This window comes from Vulpes vulpes, chromosome 12, assembly GCF_048418805.1.
Source record: "Vulpes vulpes isolate BD-2025 chromosome 12, VulVul3, whole genome shotgun sequence".
NCBI classification, from domain to species: Eukaryota; Metazoa; Chordata; class Mammalia; order Carnivora; family Canidae; genus Vulpes; species Vulpes vulpes.
The window spans coordinates 9,504,134-9,519,536 of NC_132791.1; the positions used below are offsets into that span (position 1 = coordinate 9,504,134).

Sequence of the window (15,403 nt, forward strand, 5' to 3'; positions counted from 1 at the left end):
GGGAACTGATTATATAGTTTTAGAAGACAATCCAACTAATCATTAGCTCAAAAAGACCGTGGTTTGGCAGCTTCGTTACTGATTCTCTGATTAGTCAGATTATGTAAGTCAATACCCTGTATTTTAGGGTGTGATACATACACAATAAAGTTTTCACAGAGAAAATAATAGCAGGGAAAGCAGAACATTCTCAATCACGACACTGGGGATGTTTTCATTATGTAGATATTTGTTTCTGTAGGTGAGATTATAGGTCTCAGCCTATAGAAGTACTGGCTGAGCCTAAATCCTCTATTTTCGATAGGAAAAGGATGCAAAAATAAGCAAATATATGCTATATTCAAAGAAACCACATAGTATGGGCACATATCATTTTAATAAAGGAAACTGGCTTTACTTTAAGCTATTAAATGATAAGGTTAAATAGTAAAATTATAAAGAGACCTCTAATTCATATAATTTGTTAATCGCTATAATAATCATGGATGAATGAAAGTGCAGATTATCATTGGTCTTTCAGATCCGATGCATAAGGTTGTGGTGAGAAGGGCATATAATTTTCTTCAGGAGGAACTAGCTCACTACGGAAGGACGGGTAGGTCATTTCTGGGAATGATCTGTTCTCAGAATCAGAAGACCGATTCTATTTATCAAACAGCAAGCTCAAGGGTTCTAAATTCTACGATTCCATCCACTAAGTGTGCTTTTTAAAAACTCCTATTGAATAATTTTAATCCCTAAGTGAGTAAAAAAAGATAAGTTATGGTAAACTTTTAGATTGTTTCTCTATTAAATAAATTATTAAAATAAGATTGTCCAAACACTGAGACTGTTTTCATTTTCTACGTAAATAGGTTTATCTGGCATGTCATTCTCTCTAACATTTACATGAAGCATAAGTGACCATTGACTGAGGGGCGTAAAGCTGAGTGGGGAGATTTCTAGGCAGCAAAACCAGATGTTATAAGACAGCAGCTTTATTCAATTGCAGCTGCTTTGGTGAACCTGAGATTATTTGGAGGGAATCCCCTCTACTAGTCAAAAGCAAGCCATTGATGGAATCATCTTAGGAGGCAGAACTTAGCTCCTTTATTTGCCCCTTCTTAACTTTTCTTTTGTTTACATATTGGTGATAAAATGACTTACTTTGTGCTCATTGAAATATAATTATTTGAGAAAAATTAACAATAAAAGTGTCATTGTTCCCCCTTTCCATTGGGAATAAATGTAATTTCAAGCCAAGACATTTACAATAATAACAGTTCGATTTAGCACTGAGAAAACTACTTAGGACAAATTTAGTTGGTTCTGTAAAGAAATTCTCTCAAGACTACCTCATTTTTTTTTTCTTGTCTGCTTTCCACAGAAGTTAGACTTGATGTAGCGTGACTTATTGTATGCTACATACAATTTTGTGACTGATTCGCAACCATGCTCTGAACATCTGGGCAAATAGCTTCAAGTTAAGCTATCTCTGTTATTAAAGCCAGTTAAAATGTTACATCTTTATTTTATTACTGTATTAGTATTTTACTAAATTGGTTCCCTTTGGTTTTACTACACATGTGACCGTTTGCTTTGGGAGAATGCTAAGAATTTATCTAAAGAATTGTTCATTGTGTTCTAGATTTAAAAAAATAATAATAATAAATCTATTCTTTGATGTTCTGAAATCTCCAGAAGTTTAAGAAACGGGCCTTAAGAAGCTCAGCTAATGTGCCACTCAATCAGTACTCGCGGAATGAGTTTAAGTACTTAACGTGGAGAAGACAGGTCTTTCTTAAACATTGTTTACATTTTTCAAGCTTATTTTGAAGGGTGGATAAACCTACATGGTGACGTTACAGGAAACGTTCTCTTTCTCATGGGGACAGAAAGAAAAGAGTCCAGAAGTAAGGCTCTGTAATCAAGCGGGCAGGTGAGACGAACAGGTAAGTTTAGTTCCAGCACCGTCCAGCTACCATGAAGCGGAAGCATGGCAGCAACCACTGTAGGTCAGAAAGACTGTTTTAGAAATATGGTCACTGCAGAGATACTCCTCAAAAGGATCCCTTCGTTGAAAATAGATTAACATGATCAGAAAATATCCGTGAAAAAGAAAACAATATAAAAATTTACATTTTTTTTTTGAGAGAATAGAAGCAAGGCTCATGGATATGCCTAAGTTTAGAGATCACTACTAATGCTCAAAACAATGTTTGTTTCATGTCCTTAGAAAATTAAAAATGGTGCTTCGTATATAAAGGGTCCATCAGTGAAGCCACCGAAAGAGACAGCTGCTGATGGGCAGGTTACGGAGTCAGTCCCTACATTTCAGTCGTGACAAGCACTGGGTTCTTTTCTTTTACATCAACTTCATTTCAGTTTTAACAGAAGGAAAGCCATAGATGCACAATACTGTAATCTGGAAGCTTATGTAAGGCAGCAAAAAGCATCACCCTAGATTGAACACACTAAGTAAGGTCCACTTTTGGCCACACTAGCAACCAGCTAGAGCCAACAGCATTTTGCCACACAAGATATAAAAGCAAAGATCCACAGCAGGGGAGGCAAGTGGGAAGTCAGCGACGTGGTGACGTGTGACTACGTTATAGGAACACGCTACAGAATGAAACCCCCGGTGCCACTGGGTTCAATTCCAGTCAAGTGAATTAAGGCTACTATAGAACTGGCTGACGTGAAGAGTCCATTCCAATCGAGCAGTGAGAAATTGATTCACTCTTGAAGACACAAGGAAAGGTTGAGAGGAAAAGCAAGTTCTTGGAAAGAATGAAGCACACACATGCACGTTTGTCTCTCAGGTGAGGAAACTGGAGAAAAACGAAAGGGGGAAAAAAAAAAAATAAGAGAGACCAAAGCAATCCAACTGCAAGGCAAGGCAGGCGTTTGCTTCCAGTTCACAGTATTGCAGTGAGTGGTACAGTGAGGTCTACGTAAGTGCTGGAGAGCACAGAGGCTGCCCAGAAGAAAAGGGAGGAAAGAAGTGGTCACATGATAACACAGCATTGACAGCGCTTTTTCTTTTGGGTACCTGGGGCTGGCTCTGTGGCCAGGCTCTCTTCCTTCCCTTCTGGGGATGAGGGCTCTGTGGTGTCTGAGATCAGCCTCCCGGACACAAGCTCGGCTGCGTTCCCATCGATGGTGGACACGTCCGTCACTGTCTTCTCCCTCAATGACTTCTCATCGTCTTCGTCAATGAGGACCAACTCAGCCTTGATGGTTTCATCGTAGCCTAGCACCTTCTTGGTCTCCTCTTCGTCCTCGATATTTTGGTAGCCCATGAAAATCATGGTGACCGGCTGATCCAAGTGTGCCTCGGGCCCTTCAGTGCTGGGGGCTTGGGCCTGCTGCCCTGGGGTCCCGGAAGAATGATCTTTCCTAGACTTATGTACCATTTCTAACTTGGCTTCTTTGCAGAGCATGTGTTCCTTAGGGTGGCTGAGGCTCCCGTCTGCGATCCCAGTTCTTTCCGACACGTGCCCTCCTCTGAAGCTTGATTGTCCCGCCTTCTGAATAAGCTCTTCTACATCCTTTGAGCTTAACCTGTGCACTCCATTTTCTACCACAGTGCCTCCTGAGTGCACCTCATATACTACTTTGGTACCGTCATCATAGACTTTGACTCCTCTCTGATGGACCCCCTCTGGGCCAATGGTGGATGTAGAGAGAATCTTGGTCTCTCCTGTTTGTTTGTCTTTCTCCACATTAATTTCCATGGCGTACACAGCTTGAATGAAAACAAGAGAAAGGAAGTGCATGTTACAACAAAAAAAGCCAGTGAATGGTTAATTGCCAAACAGACACAAAAAAAAAAAGGGTTTGTGCCCTTTCTAGTCTAACTGCCAAGCATCTTGAGTGTTAGAGTGAGTGCGCGTTGTGGACAGAGGTGGTTACGTATGTATTTTAACACAGCAGCTCAATGCACTGGGAAGCCAGATGTACAGAGTTACCATATCTCAACGGCACTTACGCATTTAAGGAAGATCCGCTAAAATAAGACCACAAGCGACTGTTGAGATCCAGCGTAATGAATTACGGGGAGGCTGGCACCACGTGAGTTTATTTTGATTGACAGCTTACCCTAGGCTTATAGACAATTTTAAAGGCCCTGGTTAAGAAGTATCCTAAAACTCCATAATCTTAATTTTTTTTTTTTTGTTAACTCTTTTACAGAGCATTCTACTTTTTTTTCTTTCTTTCTTGCATTTCCTTTTACTGTTAATGGAGAAAATGCAAAGGCTTTTGCAGGTGGGATGTGGCTATCCTCCACCGTATTGTAAACCGGGGTGTTTGCAGGAGCTGAAGTTACAAAAGCAGTCAGGTGATACGTTCTGAGGGTACTCCCATCACTTAGCTAGGTTTCTGAAACAGGAACTAGAAACAGGACAAGACGGAGGTAGTATCATCCCATGACACCGGGATTTGAGGACAATGATCACAGAAGGCCTCTTTCCTCTGCCACGCACAGTGCCAAGTCCTCCCCATTCTGCCCCACACCGTCTTTCTCATCTGTCGCCTTCTTTCCCTTCCACGGCCACCACTCAATCTGAGACACTATTTCTGCTTATTGTGAGGGCTTCCTACCAGCCCTTCCCGTCCAGACTAGGCCTCTCCAACGCATCCCAAATCCTGCCGCTGATCCTGGGTTTACTATGGACTTGCTCTTCCCTGTTCTAGAGTGTCGTGTGATGCTCCATCCTTTCAAACCTGTTACCTCGAGGCTCCTTCAGAGGCACACATTCCGGATGCTAGGAAACTGAGCCTTGGTCCCATAAAGCCAACTGTCCCCAGGGATGCTCTCCTGGGATGACCCATGGGTGACATCAGCCTCCATGACTTCAACACTGAACTCAACCTTCTCTAAAAACACCTGTGTAGTCTTGGTTTTAAATTATACCAGTACCACATATTTCTCAAGCGAGAAGCCTCAGAATCACACCAGATGTGTCCTTTTCTTCCTAATTTCTTCCACAGCCACACAATTGTTGTGAGCAACTAATTCTACTTCAGGCCTCTCCCCCAAGCACCTCCTCAGCACTTCTTCTATCACCACTGCCTCAGGTAGGCTCCCTTCTGCTCTCTGCAGGATGGCTTTGCCCCAGTTCTACCTGCCACTTCTCAGAGCAGGGGGCAAAGGTCACCCAAAGCTTGTTTTAAAAATGTTATTAAAAGGAAATGAAAGGAAGGAGGGAAGGAAGGAAGGAAGGAAGGAAGGAAGGAAGGAAGGAAGGAAGGAAAAAAGGAGCGAGGGAGGGAGTGAGGGAGGGAGGGAAGGAAGGAAGGAGAGAGAAAGAAAGAAAAATTTAAGAGAGAGAAAAGGAAAACAAAACAAAAAAAGCACAGAATATGTGACAGAGACCATATGCGGTCCATGATGTCTAAAATATTTACAATCAGGCCATTTATAGGAAAAGTCCGCTGACCCTGCTAGCCTGTGCTCCATCTTGCCTACAAGAAGGACCTTCTTCACAAACCCTCCGTGGGTTCCTTGTGTCTATATTGGATAAATGCCAAACTCCTTAGCCTGCTGTGTAATTCCCTGGGGAATCTGTCTGCAACTTCCTTTCTAGACTTATCTCTCAGTCCTGCTCATTCCACGTACACTCCAGCCACAGCAAACTCCTCACTATTCCCAGAACTCAGCATCCTCCCCGGCCTGCTGTCTCCCTGCCTAGCCTGCCTTTCCCATGGGACATCTCCGTTTAGCATCGCCTTTGAGTCTCTACCTCTTTCTGAATAACTACACATTCCCCAACTGTGGCAAGAAGATCCAGATTATCTTTTCAATTGAATGTTCAATTGCTCCCTTTTTCCTTAGCACAATCAGATAACACCATCCCACACCTAAACATTTCCTGCTTTTAAGGTTCCCTTCTCTTGAACTGGCCTTCTTTTGAGAGTTCTTATACATCCAGAGATGACCCATCCATCAATGCCCAGTCAGCTTGCCCACGGCTTCCAGAAGGCTTCTTTGACCCTTCCATCTCTAAATCTTCTCTCTTCCCTTAAGATTCTCTGAACACTTCTAAACCTTTCCAAAAGCACTTAACCCTTTCCACTTCGTAGTATAATTATTTGCAGGAATGTTTTATCAGCTCCATGGATTTTTAGGATCCCTAAAGGCTAGTTTTTTATCTGGCATCTTTCTATGATTTCCCCTCCCCACCAGCACCTACCTTAGAGCCTTTGCATAGAAGGTATACAAATACCTGTGAAACAAATACTACTAATTGAAAAGTCTACTTTGGTTGCCTTAATCTAGTCACAAATACTTTGTAGAACATGACACCAATGAAAAGGTACACACAGTAATTAATGTTTGAACTGGTTAGAAAAAAACCAGCAATGATACTATTCCATCTGCTTGGGTAACAAGATACAGTCTGTTCACAGTTAACACTTAACTAAAAAGATTGTGGAGCCAGATCCAGTGCTTGATTTTCCCCAAGTCCAGTTTGAAAGTTTCACTTATTCAGCACAAAGATCTTGAGTTTCCTTCAGTGACACAGTGAGAGGCCAACTGATATTAGTCATGGACGTACATGGACTCACACAAGGATGGTGACGTCAGGAGAAATATTTGTCTTGGTTATTTCCTGATTTCCCACAAAAATGTGTCACCAGAGAAACAGAATAGGCATTTAAAATTTTGCATGGATTCCAAAGCCTGTTTTATAAATATTACACTTACATTTTTTTTAAAAGCACAGTTTGGGTTAAAATAGTATGTCCTATCACTATTAAAACACTCATGGGACATATTGACAAATAAGGATGATACTGATTGCCAGTTATAGGTACAATACCTAATTATCCCCCCCACATCCAGTAATATGTGAACAACATGACACATTGATCTGTAATCAATACAGAATATGGAACGAAACACGCCTGATTTTTATATCCATAGATGATTGGATAAAAATTAATAACATGGGAATCTTTAGAGATGTCTTTCCTCTTCTGCCCACCAATGAGAACCTGTCACTGTTGGTCCAATTTTCCTCTCTTCACAATCCTAACCCCCACCCCTCATTTTGTCTTTGCCTGTTCCTGGAATCAGACACTAAACAGAAAGGAGGATGAGGAGAAGTTCTGTGCTGGAAGAGCTGAGTAGATGCACACAAGAAAGAGCTGAGAAACAAGTAATTCGGTAGGAGATAGCATAAAAGTTATGTGGGATGTGGATGGAGAGGGGACATTTTTGTGGCAGTGGAAAGGATATGGGGAGTAAAGCAAAGGAAACGTGAGAAGTCCTTCTGGGTAGGGATATGAATTAGCATCCTTTTAACATCCTTCAGGAAAACTAGGCAAATCCTCTAAGGTTTTATTTTCTTGCTTTTGTTTTTGCATGTGATTTTCAACCATATTTTGTTAAATGTGACATGGCTCCGGGATTGAACCACATGTGGCATGGTTTCATTAGGGTTACATATTAATAGTCATATTTACATGTTGTACACTGTTCTTTCAATATTTCTAGAATATGGGAGTAGAACATCTTAAGACATTTTGCCAATAAAATAAACCTGAATATGTTATGCCATAAAATACAACATCCATCCATATTTTTTTCCCCTGATAAAACAAGGCTTCAAAGGAAACAGATTTTTAGCAGATTTCGTCAGGGTCTGGCCTCACATGCTTTATCTGCATCCACTGTGCCCGGTAGGAAGGAGTTTTTAGGTGAACACTTTGAGAAGCTCTTGCTTAACACAAAGGCAATATTTAGACTTCATGGATACACGTATGAGAATGTTATCAGACATTCAGAAAACCACACAGGAGGCGTGAACATTTATCTTAAGTGTGTTGTTTACGAATAAGCATTTTTATTTTGCTCCAGTTCTCAGCTAATGATATTTCAAATGTGAACCAGGGTGGATATGAACCAGTAGGAAAATGAGACTTACATTTTAAATTCAATCTTTTATTTTTGATGCATGCACACAATTTAAAAAATTCTCCTGCTTTTTTACTGTTGCCAAGTAGTGTTTACCAAAAGCCTCTCACTTACATCATGCTCGCATGTCTAACCACAAAATTACTCCCTAGTCTTGCCTTCTCTTCCCTCAAGCTTTCCCTAGCCACATAGGGTATACTACAGTCTGTGCAGTGGTGAGTGGCCCATGCTCAGCTTATTGAAAAAAAGTAAAAAAGGGGTGCTGCTGAGGGGAGGGGGTTTTCTGGGGAGCCCCTGGAAGAGATTTTGAGAGAGATCCATGGACATCCAGGAAAGTATGTGAAGAAAAGCTCTCTGAAATTTCCTCCATTGAGGAAGGTTCTGGAGGCAGAGAAAAAAGACAGGAGGTAGTCTGCTGGAAGTCCCAATGACAGGATAACCAAAATCTAGAAGTCTGTTTTTACAAAATGATATATTTAATTACTGATTTCCCAACATGACATACTGAGGACAATAAAGGTGGAATGTGAAAAGTATTTTTGCTGTTCTTTCCAGGAACTTAGCCAGGGGAATAGATGTTCATTAGTTAATGAAGAAAAAGAACCAAAGTGGTGAGTTTCTGTATAAGGATACAAATGAATGATGCAACTGGTGGTTGGTTGGGTGTTGGGCCTCTGTGTTTGGTTTACTAGGTTCTTGCTCCCCCACAGCCCTCTGGTTGATAAAGAGAACTTTAAAGAAATAGAGGCAGTCTAATGAGGATGGATAATCCTAGGCTCTAGGTTCCGAAAGCAGCCAGGGATGGATTAAAGCGGAGGCCTCTGGGAAAGATACTTGCCTACAAACCAGAGTGAGGGCAGGATATGAAGCTACTGTGGTCTGGCACACTGCAGAGCCCAGAGACATGGGCCTGAGAAGCACAGAATGCTTGATTCTGTATAAGTAGCTTGACATCTTGGCTGGCTACGTTTTAAAGTTCATTTTCAAAGAGCAGAGACCACCAAGAAACAGGAAGGATTCATCAGGCAAGAGGTGTGCAGATGAATTCCATTTTCTTTTGGTTCAAGTTCTTTAGACAATTTAGGCAAAGCCAGAGATACAGCACAGCTGGATCATCACAAAGTCCCTTATATTCCTATGGACAAGACAGAAACATGTGCCTTGGGTGTCAACACAATTGCTAGAACTTGTTACTCATTTAATGATCATGTCCCATAGGTGCCTATTGGGTTCTCAAGGGCCAGGAGACCCCAACGTTGTGTCACAGGCCTCTGACTTTGGCCCCAACTGTGCAATGTTTTCATCAATGAAATGATGAAAAATAATGGAAACTTGCTTTTCAGATCTGAGATAATACTAAAATGAGACGAAAAGTGAGGCTGGGGATGCTATAATCAATAGCTATAAAAGCCCCAATAATAGAGAAGAGAGTTTACTACTTTCAAAACTATGAAACCCTTTATTCAGTTGGAAATCTGATGCAGAAATACAATATAAACCTGAGGAGAGAGGAGCTGTTGTGTCTGAAATGGGAGCGAATACCTGAGCCCTGAGTACCAAATCCTCGTACATCATTTCCTTCCCCACCTTTCATGGATGTTCCTCAGTGACCACGTGGGGCCCCTGACACTTTAAAGGGACACTCTATCAAGAAGAAATTGAACAGTCACATCAAATCTACAAAGGGGAGAAAGGTACATAGCTCAGTCTTACTTTGGCCTTTTGAGATTAAGAAATAAAGAATTTTGCAGGTTCTCTGAGCAGATGTAGCAGTTTGTGCACAATTAGGGAGAACAGACTATATGTTTCAATGGAAATGATTCCAGAAAAATGACTACCCTGAATCAAGGGAATGAGGCTGAGCAGTGACATATGCCAAATGACTCTGAGACTTTACTTTAGAACCTGAAGCTGAAAGACCATGGCACCAGCAAAGTGAGTCACAAAGTCTGTAGATTCTCGCTCTGCTCTGGGGAGAGATCAGCCCACCCCAGAGTGAGTGGAGCAGCTCTGAGCATCGTACTTCAGGAAGACAAGAGACAAAATGGGGAGTGTCCAGTTGGGAGGGGCACGGATGGCAGGACAGTATCTCAAAGCAATCTCATTATTTTGAGACAGCCGAAGAGACTGGGGCTGTGGGTATTAAGGGGAAGTAGAGTGGGGATCTGGGAAAGACCAGAAATGATAGTCATTTTTAAATAGTTAAAGGGAAATCAACTTAGGTTTGTTCCAAGTGGCACCCAAGGGCAGGATAAGGACTGATGGGTGGAAGATGGAGGCAGACAAATGATGGTAACTCCATCAGATGAAGACCTTCTCAACAGTCAGTACCAGTTAGACAGAGTGGGCCTCCTGGAGGGACACTAACCACCAATCATAGAGGTATTTGACTGTGGCCTGAGGACCACTTTGCAGGTCTGCTAAAGCCTGGCCTCATGTTCAATTGAAATAGATGGCTCTTAATTCTAAAAGCAATGATGCTAAATAAATCCCCATTCATATAGAATCCTAAACCTCCCAAACTCCAAATAACCAGAATATTTGTCATAATACTGAGTAATGACAAGTGACATATATTAAAAGGGATCCAAAGAGCACCTGGGGGGCTCAGTCAGTTGAATATCCAACTCTTGATTTTGGCTCAGGTCATGATCTCAGGACCTTGGAATAGAGTCCCATGTCAGGCTCCACACTCAGCATGGAGTCTGCTTGTCCCTCTCCCTTTGCTCCCCCTCCCGTTTTCTTTCTCTCAAATAAATAAAATCTTAAAAACATAAAGATTAAAAAATTAAAAAGCAAAATGGCCCAGGGATTGTGCAAATTTCCAAAAAGATGTTCATAAAGCAAGATGGATCAAGTCCAGGAGAAAGAATTCTAGTGGTGCGTGCCATCATCTGGTATGCTATCCAAGCTCTGTGTAGCCACTGTTGGCCATAACTGATAATGAATGTGGACACCATCTCAAAAACAGTCTAGACAAAGGAGTTAACCACAGCTAGTGCGATTCCATCTACAATCCTGTGTGTACTTATTTCCACGGTTAGATACATCTATGTAAATTAGTTCTTCCAGAATAAACAGAAGTACACATAAACTTATTTTTGAAGACTCTGATCACACGATACTTGTTTTGAAAATGCATTTGCCATTGGATCATTATGTTTCTGCGGCACTTTCAACTGTGAAGGATGCTAGGTGGTGACAGTGCATGTATACCCACACACCCAGCACTACAGTCGCATTAATATTTTCCTCTTGCACATTACGCTCTTTGACTATCAATGCTGTTCAGATCCTTTTTTATGGCCCTTAAAAATTAGTTGTCACCCTGTCCCTCCCTTCTCCCTGAGCCGATCCATTAGTGGATCACATCACAAGTCCTGTGAGGTCCAGGATCATGTGGTGGAAAGGGGCTAGGAAGCTCTTTGCCCATACTTACTGGGAACTAGCAGCACCCAAGTCTCTAATGACAAGCAGAAGGTGTGACTGTTGAACAGTTATTACCCTAGCTGCTCTCAGAAGTGCTCTTTGGAGCATGTGAGAACTCTCGGCTTAAGCCACTGCCAGAGTTTCCTCAGCAGCACAGCTGCAGGCTGCAAGAACTGATTTCTCAGTCCAGGGACACATGAACTTGGCCAGAGTCTGACCAGACACCACTTAAGGTCCTACCGAATTCTAGAACTCTGTGAGCCAGTATATAAAAGTAATATGCTAAGATGTTTACGGAGACACCCAGTAGATATTTAATCAGTGCACATGACACTTAGATCAGCACTTCTTGCCATTTTATGGTATGTTTTACATTAAAAGAAGAAGGAACTATTTGCTTCACAAAATATTGAGTCTGGCCTATATAAATGATTTCTTCTGGCTTAAGAATCCATAGATTATTTTGTTCTATGAGAAGTGTCACAGTGTGATTTATTTTAGACATAAACTTACCTAGATCATGTAAAACATAATCTGATGTGCCTATTTGAGTTCCCCTACATTGTCACTAACTGTGCAACCTTGGTGATTCTTTTTTTTTTTATTTGACCCCCTGGCCCTCAGTGCATTTCTGTATAGAGTAAAATGATTAGTTTAGAGATTGATTTTTCACGTCCATCCAGTTCTGATTTCTGAGGCACATTCATACTGAACAGAGCAAAGCATACCTCCCTCTATACTTTATACTCATAAATGTATTGTTTTTTAAATCCACCATTGTGAAAAACATTAGCAAGAAACATATGTTCTTTAAACTGCTACTTTCCCTCAAACTATACCACAGTAGCTCAGAAATAATTCCAGAAATAATGAAAAGACTTGGAAATACATATTTATAATATATAAGCAGCTCAATTCCCAAAGAATTTGGCAACATACTTGTACACTTTGAAAATAATTTCCACCCAGATCATTTGATCTTGTACATGTCCAATGTGGAAAATAAAAACCCCTGGAGGCAGAGTACAATTTAACTTTGAGAATAAGGAGAGATATAAAGACCATAAACACGAGAGGCAGGCCCCCATCAAAGTTAGGGGGAAATGCTTTAGGATTTTCTCAATATTCCTTCCTATCAGTCCTTAATTACTCATCAGGGCTTCGTGCCTGCACTATGTGGCCACTGCAAACTCTATGTCTGAGGCTGGGCTGCAGACAAGGTCCCCTATGGAAGGATATCTGGGGATCCCTTATTATTAAAGCTCAGATAAATGCAGGCCCCATGGCCAGTCCTGGCATCAAAACCAAATAGCTCCCCAGGACTTACCAGCGGCTCTGCTAGTCCCGTCCTGCCCAGGTGATGGTTCTGCTGTTCGTGAACAGAGGATTGGCAGGTCGGGGAGCTGGGAGGAAATGTAATTTACTGCATCTGGTAGCAGAGAACAGGGAATACAATTAGGCACAGTGTCGGGAGGCCCAATGGGTTCACTGCCGAAACAGCAGCTTGTCTGCCCTACATAATGGACCGCGGAGGCGGCCACTGAACAAGAGGATCAAGGCAAACAAAGACCAGCATTTGCCTAGTGACTGGTATTCAGCAGAGTAGCTGAGGTAGGAGGGATCCTGGCCAGAGAGCTCAAGCCCCAGGACTGCTCTATGTATTGAAAGATTCATCAGAAAGCTCTAGATCCTAAGAGTACAATGAATTCAGGGGGAAAAGAGGATGGGCTAATGAGAGCCATTATCAAGTTGGTGGGATTGACCATACATGAGACATCAGATTAGACATATGCCTTCAACAGTACTGAAAAAGAGACTTGGGGATCATTCCCTGAATTGGAAATGTAGCTTCAGGTACCTGATTCATTCAGAAGACCTATTTTACAGACATTAAGAAAAAAAAAAAAAAAAAGCAACTTCCCAAAACACTAGAATTTATCCCTCAATTTTAATATTTCAGGTTGGTGGGCCAGCCAGAAAATCCTGAGATTCCAAAAAACAACAGCCCTTGAATTCACCATTAGCCCAGTTGTAGGAGATGCAGCTGAGCAAAACAGGAAGACCAGCTCCCCTTGGGAGAAAAGCCTGACAAGCCGTCAGGGAGATGAGATCCTGCCACACATTGACCTCAGCAGGCATGTCAAACTGTCAGAGGAGAGGAGGAAACCACTAGGGTGAGACAAGGAGAAGAATCTATGTATCTCCCAGAGAGAAGTGGGAAAGCTAAGGCAAGAACATTCTAGAAAACTATGTGATGTGATTCCCTCCTTGTGTCACGACCATGTCCCGGGATCCTGGAATGCCAATGGCTTACATCTAGCTGCTTACTGCACATTTCCACTGAATCTTTCCCAGTCACCTCACACTCAACATGTTCCAAAGGAAACTCTCATCTTTGCTCATCTGCTGCCTCTCCTCTACTCCATATCGCAGCTCATTGGCGTCACAATTCACCCAGGATCCCAGACGGCACCCTGAACACCCTCCCTCGATGCCCAGCCAGCCCCTAGCCTCCACCTCCTCCACATCCCTTACATCTGTCCCATCCCCTGTATCTCCACTGATCCTGCCTTAGTCCTGTCAGGTGTCTTTTCTCTTTTTTAAATTTTGGGCTGGAGAGGACCCAGACACTAGATTAGGGTGAGGATTAGGATTAGTTCAGTCCTGCACCAACTAGACCATTTGCTGACTCACATGTAAATGTCAACAATCCAGAATGTGCTGATATTGGGCCATTATGTTTTTAGGAACACACTCTGTGGTGGGGGAAGGGTGGAGTTTCACTAAGGGAATGGATTTTTCCATATCAACCATTTGAGGAGAAGGAACAGGAAATCAGCAGGAGGTAGGCAGGCCTTTGGCGACAGGGAGGTTCAAGTGACCATCTCTCTCTGGGGCCTTACGTGTGCTGGAGGGCGGGCCCTGGGTCGGGCAGACATGGTTGAGAGTCTTCCCCTGCAAGGAAGGAAACTGGGCCTTTGAGATGATGGGAGAGGGACCTGGGAGACAGCCACGAGGTGGCCTCCAGGGACACCCTGAAGGTGGGCCTGGCTTGAGTCAAGGGTTCCAAGTGTGACTAATGTAGATCATTCTCTATTACTCCTGAATTAAGGTTACTCTGATCGTATGGAGCTGTGAGAAGAGTCCAGGCCCCAAACCCACACAATGCAGGATGAGAGGAGAGCAGAGGCTGGAGGTAAGCTGCTCCTGAGGGTGTAGGGGTGGGTGGCCAGCTGGCAGTGGCCCAGGGGAAGATCTGAGCAGCAGTGTGGGGCCAGGGGGACAGTGTAGGGGACAAGAGATGACCAGAGCAGATTTGCAGAGCTTTTGAGTTTTCCCTGAGGATTTCTAGAAATCTGTGGAATGAGATGTTGATAAATCTGATTTTCTGCATTCAAGTGAGATGAAGGTTCAAGCCATTTAGGACCAGTTGAGGACTCCCAGACTGGTCACAGGTGTGTCTATACATTCTATGCTAAATATAGAGTGTCTGGGAGTTTTAGCAGCCGGAAACAAAAGGCACTTGCAGGCAGGGGCATCCGCATCAGAGAGGGCCCAGGATTACAGGGCTTCCCTCTCAACCTCCCCCAGAAGGCAGCTCCGGGCCCAGTGTGAGTGGAGGTGGAGTCACCTTTCCCCAGGTGTTCACTGGCTATAGACGTGAGGACCACAGCTCTTGAACAGCTGGGGCCACACTCTCCTGCTGAGATGGGGGAGCAGCGAGGAGTGGGGCTTGAGAAGGAGAACCGGGCAGCCAGCCCCCTCAGTAGGGCGCGAAGTAGTAAACCCAAAGCTAGGCAGCCGGGAGGTGGCCAACAGACCAACACTGGGAAAAATCTCCTCACGTGGCCTCAGTCAGTAAACTGCCCTCTTCCTGCCAAAGTTAGGGCGGCCTATGGTCAGAGAAGGTCGAGAATGGTCTTTACCAGGGTAGAATTGTAAGGTGGGCGCTCCTTGTTAGTCCCAGCCCTGCTGAAATGTTTACCGCAGCTCTGACGAACATGAAGGCCAGGGCCAGAGAAACAAAACCAATGAACACTCTCCTGGAAACATGACTTATGAGAACAACTG

The 15,403-nt window shown here is 43.0% G+C and overlaps 1 protein-coding gene across 9 annotated transcripts in view; it reads right to left on the reverse strand.

Annotated features, from left to right (window-relative positions):
* Positions 1-15,403, reverse strand: part of PALM2AKAP2 (PALM2 and AKAP2 fusion) — a 457,899-nt gene that overhangs the window by 189,575 nt on the left and 252,921 nt on the right. For 4 of the 9 annotated variants that reach the window (XM_072727718.1, XM_072727716.1, XM_072727715.1 and 1 more), the window contains 2 exons: positions 12,660-12,761; positions 3,032-3,727 (listed from right to left, as the gene is read on the reverse strand). The exons of 1 other annotated variant lie outside the window; for it this stretch is intronic. In XM_072727718.1, the coding sequence (XP_072583819.1) occupies positions 3,032-3,727; positions 12,660-12,761 (798 nt within the window). The remainder of the gene's footprint in view (positions 1-3,031; positions 3,728-12,659; positions 12,762-15,403) is intronic. 4 more of the 9 variants (XM_072727717.1, XM_072727720.1, XM_072727723.1 and 1 more) reach the window with 2 other exon arrangements.